The 17,278-nt window shown below is 45.9% G+C and overlaps 1 protein-coding gene across 1 annotated transcript in view; it reads right to left on the reverse strand.

Annotated features, from left to right (window-relative positions):
- Positions 1 to 16,998, reverse strand: part of HDAC7 (histone deacetylase 7) — a 258,148-nt gene extending 241,150 nt beyond the window's left edge. Inside the window, exon 1 of the mRNA XM_074934755.1 lies at positions 16,878 to 16,998. Within this exon, the coding sequence (XP_074790856.1) occupies positions 16,878 to 16,896 (19 nt within the window). The 5' untranslated portion in view covers positions 16,897 to 16,998. The remainder of the gene's footprint in view (positions 1 to 16,877) is intronic.
- Positions 16,999 to 17,278: the final 280 nt, after the last annotated feature.

A 17,278-nucleotide genomic window follows, 5' to 3' on the forward strand; every position in this document is an offset into this window, starting at 1 on the left:
GGGAAACTGAACTCTGCTCAGAGGGGGGCAAGTGACTCCTTCCTGAACAGGTGATTGGCTTGCTGGAAGGAGCGTGCAGAGCTGGGCTGCAAGGAAGTGCCCTGCAGGCTCTGACTCAAGTCTGAGTGGAGGGACCTGTCCAGGGAGCAGTCCAAGAGCACAGCCACGGCCAGTCTGGCAGAGATCCAACCCCAGGGGAGGACACTGACCACAAGGATGGATGCACACATGAAGACTAAAGGAGTGAAGTTGAAGGGGCAATTGAAGCCTGGTCTATGCTACAAACTTAGGTCAGCAGACCAGATCCCTTCCGCCGACCTAAGTTGCCTGTTACGTTGAGTTAATTACTTTACCTCCGCAAGAGATGTAGCGCTTAACTTGATGTTGATGGGTCGACAGAGAGGCAATGTAGATGCAACATTGTGTAAATCAACTGAATTGGCTTCCAGAAAGTGTCCCACGATACTCCGCTGTGACTGCTCTGGAGCTTGTTTTAAACTTTGTTGCACAGCAGCGAGGTACACAGGAAACATCCCCTCCCCGCTTAAAGCTCCGGGAACTTTTGAATTCCCATTTCCTGTTTGATCAGCGTGGAGGGCTCAGCAGCCCAGTTGATCATGGCGACTCAATGCCCCAAACAAACTCCAGGCTGGAGTACTTAGGAGGTGGTGAATCTTATTGGTCTGTCTGTGGGGAGAAGCGTCTGTGCAGGCACAGCTCCTATCCAGCCATAGAAATGCCGACATCTATGAAAAGATCACACAGGGTTTGGAGCAGAAGGGCTACACCAGGGACATAAACCAGTGCCGTGTGAAAATCAAAGAACTTCAGCAGGAGTACCAGAAGACAAGGGAGGCGAACAGTCATTCTGGTTCTGCACCGCAAACATGCCACTTCTACAATGAGCTCCATTTGATTCTCAGCGGTGACCCCACCACTACCCCAAATGCGGCATAGCTACCACACAGGAGTCTGAGTCCTTGTCTACCTCAGGCAACATCAAGGAGGACATTCTCGAGGAGGAAGAGGAGGAGGAGGAGGGAAATGGGAGACAGGCAAGCAGGGGATCCATTCTCACTGAGAGCCAGGAGCTATTTTTAACCCCAGAGCAGTCCAGCCAGATACAGGACAGCATCGTGTCTGAGTGTGATGCTGGGGAAGGCACCTCTGATGAATTTACAATAGCAAGCACACTGTAGGGGTTACATGCTCTTATAGTTTATGTTTAATATGAGAAAAAAAGTGAGGTGCATTGGGTATCTGCTTGCCAGTGGCCACTCCAGCTATAAAGAGGGTGTCCCCCAGAAAAGACTATTTATGTGCACAGTGATGGCTCAGAAATCTTCCATGGAGATCTCCAGGAAACTTTCATGGAGCTACTCTGCAATCCTTTCCCGAAGGTTTCTAGGGAGGGCTGCCTTATTTCTTCCACCATGGTAGGACACTTTCCCATGCCATTCCAGCATTCCCTCTGCGGTACCATTGTGGTACACAGCATAATAGCATAAGGACCAGGTCTGTACCCAGACGCTTGCAGCATAGGCTCCCTTGCTGCCTCTGTTACCCTCAGGAGACTCATATCACATTGGGTCACCTAGGGGAGATGGTGGGAGCTTTCATTACAAGTACTCGTAGCGCAAGCAACAGAGCATATGATCCCACACCCATGGTTATTTCCGGGTCCCTCAACCACAGTGTCCCTAACATGCCAGTGGTTTGGGTGCAGGAACTGGCGTTGAACTCAGAATCTGCAAGCCCAGGGTGACTGCTATCAGCAGAGTTAAGGTGGGGGTGGGGGGAAGCTGGGTTTCCTGTGGTCTCTCATGGCTACAACACCCCTCCCCCACCCCCGCCCCGGAGCCATCTTAGACAAAGACCAGACTTAGGGAGGCTTAACTCTGGTCCCTGGTCTCCAAGCACCGTCCATGTTGCTGGGGGGGGAGGGGGAGGGGAAGAGGAGGAAGGAGCATTGTCCACCTGCCCACCTGTGCTCCCAAAGCGGGTTGCCCACAAGTTGCAGCACAGGGCCCATTGCTCATGCAGCTGGGCCACACTCACCATGGCAGGAACAGCAAACCAGTTCACTGAATAGCTAGGGATACTGATTATGTTCTGGCTTGCCCTTCAATGTAATAAGGGGAGTGATTTTTAAATAGCAACTTTGTCCTAGACCCAGGGTATGCACTGAAAATGGTTGGCTTGTGCTTTTCATGCCTTACAATGGAAAGCTTGGCCTTCAGCACAGCCTCCACACAGCCTCCCGTACCATGCCCCGACCCTGTGGCCCCTCCCACATCCAAACTCTGCTGCTGCTTGTGGGGGAGGCGCGGAGCCAGGTAGGGAGTCTGACAGCCCTGCCAACCCCCTGCACCCCCCCCCCCAGCACCAGTGGGGGTCCCGGGCCGCACACTGCTGCCCACCCCCAATCCAGCACCAGCGGAGGTCCCAGGCTGCGTGCCGCCACCCCCCTGCCAGCACCTGGGCCACCCCCCCCAGAACCCTCAGCGCTCCTGGGCAGACCCCCCCCAACCAAGATTTAGATACTGCCAAGAATGACCTTGAGCGGATCACTGCAGACTACGTGGCTCTGGGAAGAAGGATAAAGGAGTTTGAGGCTCAAGTGGTGTTTTCGTCCATCCTCCCCGTCGAAGGAAAAGGCCGGGGTAGAGACCGTCGAATCGTGGAAGTCAAAGAATGGCTACGCAGGTGGTGTCGGAGAGAAGGCTTTGGATTCTTTGACCATGGGATGGTGTTCCAAGAAGGAGGAGTGCTAGGCAGAGATGGGCTCCACCTAACGAAGAGAGGGAAGAGCATCTTTGCAAGCAGGCTGGCTAACCTAGTGAGGAGGGCTTTAAACTAAGTTCACCGGGGGAAGGAGACCAAAGCCCTGAGGTAAGTGGGGACGTGGGATACAGGGAGGAAGCACGAGCAGGAGAGCGCGAGAGGGGAGGGCTCCTGCCTCATACTGAGAAAGAGGGACGATCAGCGAGTTACCTCAAGTGCCTATACACAAATGCAAGAAGCCTGGGAAACAAGCAGGGAGAACTGGAAGTCCTGGCACAGTCAAGGAATGTGATTGGAATAACAGAGACTTGGTGGGATAACTCACATGACTGGAGTACTGTCATGGATGGATATAAACTGTTCAGGAAGGACAGGCAGGGCAGAAAAGGTGGGGGAGTTGCACTGTATGTAAGGGAGCAGTATGACTGCTCAGAGCTCAAGATTGAACCTGCGGAAAAACCTGAGTGTCTCTGGATTAAGTTTAGAAGTGCGAGCAACAAGGGTGATGTTGTGGTGGGAGTCTGCTATAGACCACCGGACCAGCGGGATGAGGTGGACGAGGCTTTCTTCCGGCAACTCACAGAAGTTACTAAATCGCAGGTCCTGGTTCTCATGGGAGATTTCAATCACCCTGATATCTGCTGGGAGAGCAATACAGCGGTGCACAGACAATCCAGGAAGTTTTTGGAAAGTGTAGAGGACAATTTCCTGGTGCAAATGCTGGAGGAACCAACTAGGGGCAGAGCTCTTCTTGACCTGCTGCTCACAAACCGGGAAGAATTAGTAGGGGAAGCAAAAGTGAATGGGAACCTGGGAAGCAGTGACCATGGGATGGTCGAGTTCAGGATCCTGACACAAGGAAGAAAGGAGAGCAGCAGAATATGGACCCTGGACTTCAGAAAAGCAGACTTAGACTCCCTCAGGGAACTGATCCCCTGGGAGAATAACATGAGGGGGAAAGAAGTCCAGGAGAGCTGGCTGTATTTAAAGAATCTTACTGAGGTTACAGGGACAAACCATCCCGACGTGTAGAAAGAATAGTAAATATGGCAGGCGACCAGCTTGGCTTACCAGTGAAATCCTTGCTGATCTTAAACACAAAAAAGAGGCTTACAAGAAGTGGAAGATTGGACAAATGACCAGGGATGAGTATATAAATATTGCTTGGGCATGCAGGAGTGAAATCAGGAAGGCCAAATCACACCTGGAGTTGCAGCTAGCAAAAGATGTTAAGAGTAACAAGAAGGGTTTCTTCAGGTATGTTAGCAACAAGAAGAAAGTCAAGGAAAGTGTGGGCCCCTTACTGAATGAGGGAGGCAACCTAGTGACAGAGGATGTGGAAACAGCTAATGTACTCAATGCTCTTTTTGCCTCTGTCTTCACGAACAAGGTCAGCTCCCAAACTACTGCACTGGGCAACACAGCATGGGGAGGAGGTGACCAGCCCTCTGTGGAGAAAGAAGTGGTTTGGGACTATTTAGAAAAGCTGGACGAGCAGAAGTCCATGGGGCCGGATGCGCTGCATCCGAGAGTGCTAAAGGAGTTGGCAGATGTGATTGCAGAGCCATTGGCCATTATCTCTGAAAACTCATGGCGATGGAGGGAGGTCCCAGACGACTGGAAAAAGGCTAATGTAGTGCCCATCTTTAAAAAAGGGAAGAAGGAGGATCCGGGGAAATAGAGGCCACTCAGCCTCACCTCAATCCCTGGAAAAATCATGGACCAGGTTCTCAAGAAATCAATGCTGAAGCACTTGGAGGAGAGGAAAGTGATCAGGAACAATCAGCATTGATTCACCAAGGGCAAGTCATGCCTGACTAATCTAATTGCCTTTTATGATGAGATAACTGGCTCTGTGGATGAGGGGAAAGCAGTGGACGTGTTATTCCTTGACTTTAGCAAAGCTTTTGACACGGTCTTCAACAGTATTCTTGCCAGCAAGTTAAAGTAGTATGGGCTGGATGAATGGACTATAGGGTGGATAGAAAGCTGGCTAGATTGTCAGGCTCAATGGGTAGTGATCAATGGCTCCAGGTCTAGTTGGCAGCCAGTATCAAGCGGAGTGCCCCAAGGGTCGGTCCTGGGGCCGGTTTTGTTCAGTGCCTTCATTAATGATCTGGAGGATGGCATGGATTGCACCCTCAGCAAGTTTGCTGGTGACACTAAATTGGGAGGAGAGGTAGATATGCTGGAGGGTAGATATAGGATACAGAGGGACCTAGACAAATGAGAGGATTAGGCCAAAAGAAATCTGATGAGGTTCAACAAGGACAAGTGCAGAGTCCTGCACTTAGCAGGGAAGAATCCCATCCACCGCTACAGACTAGGGACTGAATGGCTAGGCAGCCGTTCTGCGGAAAAGGACTTAGGGGTGACAGTGGACGAGAAGCTGGATATGAGTCAACAGTGTGCCCTTGTTGCCAAGAAGGCCAATGGAATTTTAGGCTGTATAAGTAGGGGCACTGCCGGCAGATGGAGGGACGTGATCGTTCCCCTCTATTCGACATTGGTGAGGCCTCATCTGGAGTACTGTGTCCAGTTTTGGGCCCCACACTACAAGAAGGATGTGGAAAAATTGGAAAGCATCCAGCGGAGGGCAACAAAAATTATTAGGGGACTGGAACACATGACTTATGAGGAGAGGCTGAGGGAAGTAGGATTAATTAATCTGCAGAAGAGAAGAATGAGGGGGGATTTGATAGCTGCTTTCAACTACCTGAAAGGGGGTTCCAAAGAGGATGGCTCTAGACTGTTCTCAGTGGTAGCTGATGACAGAACAAGGAGTAATGGTCTCAAGTTGCAGTGGGGGAGGTTTAGGTTGGATATTTGGAAAAACTTTTCACTAGGAGGGTGGTAAAACCCTGGAATGCGTTATCTAGGGAGGTGGTAGAATCTCCTTCCTTTGAAGTTTTTAAGGTCAGGCTTGACAAAGCCCTGGCTGGGATGATTTAGTTGGGGATTGGTCCTGCTTTGAGCAGGGGGTTGGATTAGATGACCTCCTGAGGTCCCTTCCAACCCTGATATTCTATGATTCTATGATATAGTAGAAGTCATGGACAGGTCACGGGCCCTGAATTTTTGTTTACTGCCCATGACCTTTCCATGACTTTTACTAGTAATACCCGTGATTAAAATGAAGCCTTACTCATAATGCTTTAAGAAAAGGAGTACTTGTGGCACCTTAGAAACTAACAAATTTATTTGAGCATAAGCTTTCGTGAGCTACAGCTCACTTCATCGGATGCATGCAGTGAAGTGAGCTGTAGCTCACGAAAGCTTATGCTCAAATAAATGTTTTAGTCTCTAAGGTGCCACAAGTACTCCTTTTCTTTTTGTGGATACAGACTAACACGGCTGCTACTCTGAAACCTGTCATAATGCTTTGCCTCTCTAGCTCTCTGCCTGGAATGCTTCAAGTAATCAACAAGCATGCAGGTCACACCCTGAATGTCTGTCTGCTAGACAGACTTGGTTCAGCAACTCTGACCCCAGCAGCCTGTCTACAACTCAACACCCCCTCTCTGGCTTCCAGCAGCCTTGGTTACAACCAGCAGGGTGACTCCAACGCACTCCAAGTCCTGAATTTTCCCAAAACTGTGTGCTCTGCAATGTCCAGCCCCCTCCTGGACAGTTCAAAGAAATAATAAGGTTCATTTGTTCCTCTAAAGACACAAAAACCCACCAGCTTGCCACATTAACTGGAGTTTAATTCAAAAACAGCACTGAGGTTTAGATTAATAGTAAAACAATTTTATTTATAATAGGACATAGGTTAAGTGATTCCAAGTAAAATGAATAAAGTTTGAAAGGACATAAAAGTGAAAACACACATGTAAAAGTCTAAAACTTAATCTAGGAAGATTATACAAGCTTGGTTCAAGATGGGTTCTCACCTATATTCAGTTTCCTCAATTTCAAGTCCCGCCCCTCTGCCCCCCCGTTGGTTGAATGACATATCTTTCTCAGTTTGCAAAAGCTCTGGCCTCTTGTGTCTGTTTAGTGATGGATACCAAAGATGACTTCTGTCTTTGCTTATATCTCCCAAAGTTCAAAGACATTGTCTCAGGGGCAGGATGACCTCATGCTGCTCTTCCCTTCCTGAGGGCTTCCCATTCCCCTGCTGATTTCTATGTAAATGGAGCTTCCATTGTTACTGGTCACATCTTGCTTAATGTCACTGGAGACAGGAGATAGCTGCCTTCTCTCCTGTCTGGAGGGGAACCTGTTTGTCCCTTGTTTGGACACAGGCTGTAAAGCATAATATTATTAAGTAGCCATAATTCCTTATACAGTGTTAATACATTTATTTTACAGTGATATGAATCACCACTGTGTCATAGGCTTTCATAAAAGGCCTCACTCTATATACTTTTATAATACAGTAATATTGTATGCAATCAGTTGATTCAATTGTTTCTCACTTGAGGTTCAGCCCCTCTTTATAGACCCGTAAACCTTTGAAATGGATTTTTCTGAGGGGTACCTCTCAAAGAAAAGTTTATTCATGCTGTGAAGAAGGTGACATGGAGTTAGGTGGTGAAGGAAACTCCCTGCTCTTTCTTTCCCCACTTGTGTTTGCTGAAAAGCAAATTCTTCTGTTTCCCCCCATCCCTGCTGCTTTGATGGTCCTGTTTACAATTTATATGTAAATTGAGGTAAACGCACATTCTTTTGTTTAGGATAAACCTGTTAAATAACTCCCCTTGACATACCTGGGTTACACACACTTTAGTCATAATTCCAGCTTATATTCACAGCTCTTAATACACATCATATGCATATACCACACAAGAATATCATCAGTGATGATCATTACTAATGATCAATTAGTGTTGATGAATATTAATGAATATGAACGATCATTAGTTTTCAAATGATACCTCACAAGCATATTTTGTACAAAAATTGTTACAATAGTGTGTAGGGTATCAATATATCCCCTGCGTAAATTTATCAAGCTCAGTTTTAAAACAAGTTCGGTTTTAAAGGATGGAAGAATCCCATGCACTGCTACAGACTAGGGACCGAGTGGCTAGGCAGCAGTTCTGCAGAAAAGGACCTAGAGGTTACAGTGGACGAGAAGCTGGATATGAGTCAACAGTGTGCCCTTGTTGCCAAGAAGGATAACGGCATTTTGGGCTGTATACATAGGAGCATTGCCAGCAGATCGAGGGACATGATAGTTCCCCTCTATTCATCATTGGTGAGGCCTCATCTGGAGTACTGTGTCCCACTTTGGGCCCCACACTACAAGAAGGATGTGGAAAAATTGGAAAGAGTCCAGCGGAGGGCAACAAAAATGATTAAGGGGCTAGAGCACATGACTTATGAGGAGAGGCTGAGGAAACTGAGATTATTTAGTCTGCAGAAGAAAAGAATGAGGGGGGATTTGATAGCTGAAAGGGGGTTCCAAAGAGGATGTCTCTAGACTGTTCTCAGTGATAGCAGATGACAGAACAAGGCGTAATGGTCTCAAGTTGCAGTGGGGAAGGTTTAGGTTGGATATTAGGAAAAACTTTTTCACTAGGAGGGTGGTGAAGCACTGGAATGGGTTACCTAGGGAGGTGGTGGAATCTCCTTCCTTAGAGTTTTTTAAGGTCAGGCTTGACAAAGCCCTGGCTGGGATGATTTAGTGGGGGACTGGTCCTGCTTTGAGCTGGAGGTTGGACTAGATGACCTCCTGAGGTCCCTTCCAACCCTGATATTCTATGATTCTATGATTTTGCCCCACTACTCCCTGGGGAAGCTGTTCTAGAATTTCCCTCCTCTAATGGTTAGAAACCTTCACCTAATTTCAAGCCTCAATTTATTGATGGCCAGTTTAGATCCATTTGTTCTTGTGCCAGCATTGGCTTTTAACTTAAATAACTCCTCTCCCTCCTGGTGTTTATTCCTCTCCTGTATTTATAGAGCGCAATCGTATTTCCCCCCAATCTTCCTTTTGTTAGGCTAAACAAGCCAAACTCCTGAAGTCTCTCCTCTCATAAGGTTGGTTCTCCATTCCTCAGATCATCCTAGTTTCCCTTCTCTGCACCTGTTCCAGTCTGAATTCATCTTTGTTAAACATGGGAAACCAGAATTGCTCACAGTATTCTAGGTGAGGTCTCACCAATACCTTGTAATAACACTTCCCTATCTCTACTGGAAATACCCTGCCTGATGTATCCTAGGACTGCATTAGCCTTTTTCACAGCCTCATCACATTGGCAGCTCATAGTCATCCTGTGATAGACTTATATACCCAGGTCTTTCTCTTTGTCTGTTGCTTCCAGCTGATATGTCCCGAGCTTATAGCAAAAACATTTGTCGTTAGTCCTTAAGTGCAGGACCTTGCACTTTCCACTATTAAATTTCCTTCCATTTCAATTACTCCAGTTTTCAAGATCATCCAAATCTTCTTGTGTGCTGTTCTGGTCCTTCTCTCTCTATTGGCAGTACCTCCCAAATTTGTGTCATCATCAAATTTTATTAGCGCATACCCATGTTTTGTGCCAAGGTCATTAATGAAAGTGTTAAATAAGATTTGTCCCAAGACTGATCTTTTAGGAACTTCACTAGTAACCTTCCTCCAGCCTGATAGTTCACTATTCAGCATGGACTGTTGTAGTCTCCTCTTTAACTAGTTCCTTACTCATCTTTCGATTCTCATTGACTCATAGAATCATAGGGTTAGATGGGACCACAAGTGTCATCTAGTCTAATCCCCTTTCAAGATGCAGGATTTGTTGTGTCTAAACCATCCCAGACAGATGGCTCCAGCCTCCTTTTGCAAACCTCCAGTGAAGGAGCTTCCATGACTTCCCTAGGCAGTTTGTTCCATTGTCGTTCTGCTCTTACAGTTAGGAAGTTTTTCCTGAGATTTACTCTAAATCTGCTGTGCTGTAGTTTGAACCTATTGCCTCTTGTTCTGCCCTCTGTGGCAAGAGAGAACAATTTTCTCCATCTTTTTATGGCAGTATTTCAAGTATTTGACAACTGCTATCATGTCCCTCCTTAATCGTCTCTTTTCCGAACTAAACATACCCAGTTCCTTCAGCCTTTTGCTCATATGGCTTGCATTTGATAATCTTTGTCGTTCTCCTCTGGATCCTTTCCAGTTTCTCTGCATACTTTCTATAGAACGGTGACCAAAACTGAACACAGTACTCCAGCTGAGGCCTAAACAGTGCTAAATATAGCAGTACTATCACCTCCCCTGACTTGCATGCTATGCCTCTGATGATCTGAACCAAAATTGCATTTACTTTTTTTGCAACAAACTCCCTCCCAGAGGCTACACCCCTCACCCTCTCCTGCACCCCAACACTCTGCCCCAGCCCAGAGCCCCCTCCTGCACCCAAACTCCCTCCCAGAGCCTGCACCCCTCACCCCATCCTGCACCCCAACACTCTGCCCCAGCCTGCAGCCCCCTGTTAGGATATAGATATTCAGGCCTGTCTGTAAAGGCCTGTAATTTAAGAATTTAGGGGTATTCTTATCACTTCGTTAGTTCTAGAAGTATAAAAGAAAGAATCAAAATCACTGTCTGCTGGTGTAAGGGCCTTCTCTTACTGTGACAGTTTGAGGCCCTGTGCTTAGGCTAAGGCCTTTGGCTAAGCAGCAGAGGCAGCCATAAGCTAGGAAGCGACCGGTCACATCCTCACATTCCAAACTAGTCACATTGAAAGAAGGTGCTCTTGGGCTGTTAGGAATACAATCCTGTCCTGATAATGCCTATCACCTCCAGAGAAAGGGAAGTGCCTAGAAAATGTAAAAAGGAAACAGCATCCTGTCTGGCAAGAACTCACTTATCAATACTGGGATGTGAAATCCTCACTTCTGTATTGTTTTGTCATTATAGTTCCCACTTTGCTATTGTTTGTCTGTATAATCTCTGTCTGGTTCTGTGATTGTTCCTGTCTGCTGTATAATTAATTTTGCTGGGTGTAAACTAATTAAGGTGGTGGGATATAATTGGTTACATAATCATGTTACAATATGTTAGGATTGGTTAGTTAAATTTCAGGAAAATGATTGGTTAAGGTATAGCTAAGCAGATCTGAAGTTTTACTATATAATCTGTAGTCAATGAGGAAGTGAGGGGGCCTTGGTGGGAGGGGGTGGGTGTGAGGGAGGGAGGGAGCGAGAGATGGGAACAGGGTATGGGGGTGGAGAAATTGGAACCATGTTTTGCTAAAGGGGGAAATGGGAACAGGGAATGAGGGTAAGGAAATTGGAACCATGTTTTGCTAAAGGGGGAAATGGAAACAGGGAATGGGAGTAAGGAAACTGGAATCCTGTTTGGCTAAAGGGAGAAATGGGAACAGGGACACAGGTGTAAGGCTCTGTGGTGTCAGAGCTGGGAAGGAGGATACTAAGGAAGGAAACTGGAATCATGCTTGCTGGAAGTTCACCCCAATAAACATCGAATTGTTTGCACCTTTGGACTTCGTGTATTGTTGCTCTCTGTTCATGCGAGAAGAACCAGGGAAGTAAGTGGGTGAAGGAATAAGCCCCCTAACACCCCCTCCTGCACCAAACTCCTTCCCAGAGCTTGCACCCCTCACTCCTGCACCCCAATTCCCTGCAGCCTATGTGAGTCTTACTGTTTTGCATGAATGCTGTGTGTGCCTCAGTTTCCAATGTCTAGGTGGTGGGAATAATCATGTGTGACTTTTGTGGGGGTTGCTCCAGGTGCCTGCACCTATGCTATGGTCGCCCCTTCATAACCTGAGACCCAGGATGGGGATGCGACCAGGTGACTCTTAGCCCGGGAAGCGAGACAAAGGCTGGAGGAGGAGCAACAGGCAGGGCAGGAGCCAGGCAGCTGGAAGCGAGTCAGTCTTGGCTGGGTTGGGGCCTAGGGGGAGGGCCAGAGCCCTGGCTCTGGGTTCCCCTGCCGCCAAGATGGGCTTGGCTGAAAGTCACTGATTTCTGTGCTAACAAGTTCTGACCTACGCTGTGTTCCTGTCAACTAATAAACCTTCTATTTTATTGGCTGGCTGAGAGTCACATCTGACTGCAGAGTTGGGGTGCAGGGCCCTCTGGCTTCCCCTGGGCAGACTCTCTGCGGGAAGTGCACAGTGTGGAAGGGGATGCTGAATGCTCTGAGGTCAGACCCAGGAAGGTCGAAGCTGTGTAAGCTTCTTCCTCTGGAGACAGTATACTCAGGGAGAGGAGGCATGCTTCCCCAGAGTCCTGACTGGCTTTGTAGGGAGTAGTTCCAGAGCATCACTCTGGTGACTCCTTGACAACACCCCACAGTTAAGAATGTTACACTGATTTGTGACAATCCTTGAAGGATTTTGGATCTATAAACCACAAATGACACTAATAAAAAGTAAAACATATGAAATGTCCAATGGATTCTATGAGATTAGGTGCAGTGTGACCATATGACCCCGGCACCCAAACTCCCTCCCAGAGCTTGCACCCCTCACTCGGGCTCCCCAGCTCCCTGCCCCAGCCCGGTGAAAGTGAGTGAGGGTGGGGAAGAGTGAGCGACAGAGCAGGGGGAATGGAGTGAGTGGGGTTGGGCCCCGCGGAAAGGATGGGGCCTCAGGGAAAGGGTGGGGTAGATCCTGGGTTGATCTTAAATTCAAAAAGTGATCTTGTGCATAAAAAGGTTGGTGACCACTGCTTTACTGAAATCCACGTTGATTAGATCTACTGCATTTCTTTTGTCTAGAAAATCAGTTCTCTTCTCAAAGAAAGAGATCAGGTTGGTCTGACACAATCTACCTTTTGTAAAACTGTGTTATATTTTATCCCAATTACCATTTACCTCTATGTCCTTAACTATTCTCTTTCAAAATTTGTTCTAAAACCTTGCATACAAGTGAGGTCAAACTAAAGGGCCTGTAATTATCCAGATCACTTTTTCCCCCTTTCTTAAATATAGGGTACTATATTAGCAATTCTCCAGTCATAGGGTACAACCCCCGAGTTTACAGATTCATTAAAAATCCTTGCTATTGGGTTTGCAATTTCATGTGCCAGTTCCTTTAATATTCTTGGATGAAGATTATCCGGGCCCCTGAGTTTGACTCTTTGAGTTTGGCTTCCACGTTGGGTATGGTAATTTCTATTTCTATATCATCGTTCCCATTAGCCTCCCTGACACTGCTCCCAAGCTCTTCATTACCCTCATTAATAACGAAGACAAAATATACATTTAGGTGTTGAGCCATGCCTAGATTATTTTTAATCTCCACCACCATCCTTATTGGTTTAGCTGTCCCACTTCTTCTTTCCTTGTTTTACTTTTATTTATATAGCTAAAGAACTGTTTACTAATTGATTTTAGTGTACTTTGTAAGGTCCAACTGTGCTTGGCTTTTGCCAGTTCTTACTTTTTCCTTACACATTTTGACCTCCAAGACGTAGCTTTTCTTGCTAATCTATCCCATCTTCAATTCCTTGTAGGCTTTCTCCTTTCTCTTAATCACCTGTTTGAAATGTTTGCTCATCCAGTTTGGTATGTATTCCTTCCCAATGATTTTTTTTCTCTTTGCTTGGGATGCAGGCTTTAGACAGTTTCTGCAACTTTGACTTAAAGTAATTTCAAACCTCCTCCACATTCAGATCATTGAGTTCATCAGTCCACTTCCCTGACTACTTCTCTTAATTTTTTAAAGTTTGGCCCTTTGAAATCAAGGACCCTAGTTGCAGACTGGTTTTGTTAATTTTTTTATTTAGTTTAAATTAAATAAACTCATGATCACTCAAAAGTTGTCCTCCACAACCAGTTCTTCTCTGAGGTCCAATACTAAATCTAAAGTGGCATCACCTCTTGTCAGTTTGGTGATTACTTAGTGAAGAAATGTCAGCTAACACATCCAGGAATATCTTAGTCCTACCAATGTCGGTAGCATATATATGTCCAGGAAATTAAAGTATCCCATAATCACACAATTCCCATAAAGAAAAGGAGTACTTGTGGCACCTTAGAGACTAACAAATTTATTAGTCTCTAAGGTGCCACAAGTACTCCTTTTCCTTTTGCGAATACAGACTAACACGGCTGCTACTCTGAAACAATTCCCATAGTATTCATTTAATTAAAAACATTAACGAGGTCTCTATCCATATCCAAATTGAATCCTGGGGGGTCTGTTACAGTCACCAAGTACTATCCTAGTGGAGCCTCTGTTACCTTTCTTCCCCAAAGTGATTCTGACCCCAACAGATTCCATTTTATCCATTCCATCACTTCTAACTTCTTTACAATCTACCTCATCATTAATATACAGTGCTACTCCACCACCTTTATCTTTAATACCACATACTCTTCAATACCTGTGTTTCAGTCATGGCTACTATTCTCCCATGTTTCTGTTATCCTTATAATATCTGGTTTCACTTCCTGCACCAGTAGTTCTAGTTCCTCTATTTTGTTACCCAGGCTCCTTGCACTGGTGTTCAGACATCTTAGTTGCTTCTGCTTGGCTTTCCCCAGATTCCTCACCCAATTGGGTGCAGCCATTTTATTGTCAGTATCACATACCTGACTGTTACTGTCAGTGGCAATTGCATCCTTGTTCCTAGATATATGAGTTTGCATTTGGCCACATTGAAATGCACGTTTGTGTCCAGTTTACCAAGCAATCCAGATTGCTCTATATCAGTGTCCTGTCCTCTACATTATGTACTGCTCATTCAAACTGTGTCATCTGCAAACTTTATCAATGATGATTTTATGTTTTTTACCTAGTGATTGAAAAAAATGTTAAACACTGTGGAGCCCAAAACTGATCCCTGCAGGACCCGCCTTGATACACACCCTCTCAATGTTGATTCTCTCGTTATAATTACATGTTGAGACTTATCAATTAGCCAGTTTTTAATCCATGACCATTTTATGGTTTTGTGCTCTCGCTGTAGGTTTGCTGTGGGGACTTAATCTCACGTGCAAGTCATTGACTGTTCCTTTCAATGACACTAAGAGTCTATCCGTACCACAAAGGATGCCAATAAAAATGTTAGATCTCTGCATGCTGTAGTGACTCCTGCCTCCCTAAATGGTAGAAGGGTTCACCACCCCAAGGAAAGGGACAGGAATTTGGGACAATAGATGGGTAGTGTACAGGATTTGGATAGTATCCAATTAAATAGTTTGTGAGCCCTCTAGTGGTGCTCACTGTGTTCTCTGTGTTAGAAATCAGTCAGAGAGCAGTGTGTGTATAGAGCTAGGGCAGCATGTTGTTTGTGTATTTAGCAAACACAATCATTTGGGACCCAACTCTGCCTGTGTGGTTTCTTGTGTAAAGAACAAAAGACATGCTGTTATGTCTAAGAGGGGAACCTCCCAGCACACACGCTTCTGTCTGTTTCTTTGAGAGCGTGTGGCACAAGCTGTCAGCATAGTCTGTGTGGTATGTAGACTGTAGTGGATTTTTTACCTTCAGTCCTTTTGGTACGATGTCCATCTGTTTGCATTTGGAAAGGAAGATGATGTCTGTCTGTATCTGTATGAGTTTTTTCATGAAGTTGATAGATTTCCACTCCATACGGCTAAATTCAGTGCCTTGCACAATGACAGGCTTCAGAGTAGCAGCCGTGTTAGTCTGTATTCGAATACAGACTAACACGGCTGCTACTCTGAAACTTTTCTGTCTGTGTTCACCATCCTTCAGACATTGCAGGCAGGATAAGGATTAGCCTCCAGGAGCAATGATGGGAATTTTGGACAACTGAGGGAGCTGGTGTCTGACTCATAACTTCCTGTATCCCATCCCATTCTTCCCTTCCCTAGAAATGGACCTGGTGTAGGTGATAGAAAGTCAGGGACATAAAGGAAGTGTCCAGAGAAAATTGTGGTTCCTTCATAAGTCATCACATTGCACAAAATCATTTATTATAAACTTTCCAACTCCTCCCTTCCCCTCTCTTGCTGGTTCAACAAGCTCCACTCCAGTAGCATGATGGACTCTGCAGTCCCTTACTCCGAACAAGAGATGTGGCAAAAGCAACAATAGGCATCTTAGAAGGCAGCAATGGCAGTCTGCAACTAAAATACATCTGGGGGAGCTGGGCTGATCTATATTATCTATAATGGCCCCTAATGTCTATGAACTCCCCTTGAATTTGCCCTCCACACCTCCCAGCTGACGTAGCTGTCTCCAAAATCTGCTCTGTTTGGTGGATTATGAGCCACATGAAATAGTATTTTAGCACCATGAGATGCCACAGATGTTGAGCCCTAGTGTTTCTTGTGGCAATGGGTGAAGCTGATCATTCCCCAAACATTGCTAGCAAACCATTTCTTCTTTCCATACTAGCACAGCTATGCTTCAGGTCACTGAAAACCTCCTCTGCTTTTCAGTCTGCCTCCCTTATAGTTCCCTTTGATTCTATCTCACATACAAAATAGGTCAAATTCACATGCGGCCAGACTGGAAAAGAGTCTGTTAAAGGCAGGTAACAGAGGTGATATGCGTGTCAGCAAGAGAAGGCTGCTGTGCCCAGACAACTCATCTTCCCCTTGAACTTCTTGTCTCTTAAACTCAGACCTGGTAATCTGGGGATCTTAATATTCTTTCTGTCAGACATGATACTGGGATTTCCATTGCAAGTGCATCTCTTTTTGGGGTCCTTTAAAACATTGCATCTGGGATTACACCTTGTCAATACTAATGAGAAAGATTTCCTCCCAGAGCCCAGCTCAGGATCACACTCCGAGCTGTATTGCATAATATTTGTTTTTCTTTTCTGAGACTTTGAGGAGGTAAGAATCCTTCCTGCCCTGCTGAAAATCCAGAGTCTGCTCAGTTGCATAGGTGGGCCCCTGTTCAGCAAGCCAATGGAGTGACTCCAAATGTACAGAGGTTTAACTGAGAGCAGAATTTTGCCCACTGTATCTGGCAGGGACATTTTACTCTTTCACATACATCCAAAGTTCAGCACAATCCCAAGCAGTGCTCAGTGTTTTTCACATGCTTAAAAACTTTAGCTTTTGCCCTTCCTCCACACAAGTGAAATAGGAGAGGAGCCCAGGACCTACCCACAGTGGGAAAAAACACCTACCATGTTCACAGTTATTTCACTGCAGGCAGAAACACAGTCATAATTGCAGAAGATCCAGTGACCAACAGGACAATAGGCAGGCTACTCACCCTGACTTAGTCCTTGCATCCAGAGGAATTAAAGCCCTTGAAGATGAGGTCTCATTGTTCAAGCTGTTTCTTAAGGGAGGCAGTTGCTTTCTTTATATCACAAGATTCGCTGAGGTTCAGTAAGAGAGAGAGAGAGAGAGAGAGAGAGGAAGGCAGAAGGGGAGGGACTGAGAGAAGGGCCCAGAGGCCGTATAGAATGACAATGGAAGGAAATGCTTTATCAAACCTAGAAAGCCTGGCCAACCCGGCCCTGGGAATGCAGAAAAAAAAAAGGCTTGAAGAAGAAAAGTTAGCTAAGCTGTTCTGGGTGCTTCTCTTGGCCACACATAGCCCCACTCCCCACCAACCCCTCATAACACATGCACAATGCAAGATGATGGAAACTGTCAGATGCAAAGCTC

The sequence above is a fragment of the Natator depressus genome, chromosome 20, assembly GCF_965152275.1.
Source record: "Natator depressus isolate rNatDep1 chromosome 20, rNatDep2.hap1, whole genome shotgun sequence".
In the NCBI taxonomy this organism is placed as follows: Eukaryota; Metazoa; Chordata; order Testudines; family Cheloniidae; genus Natator; species Natator depressus.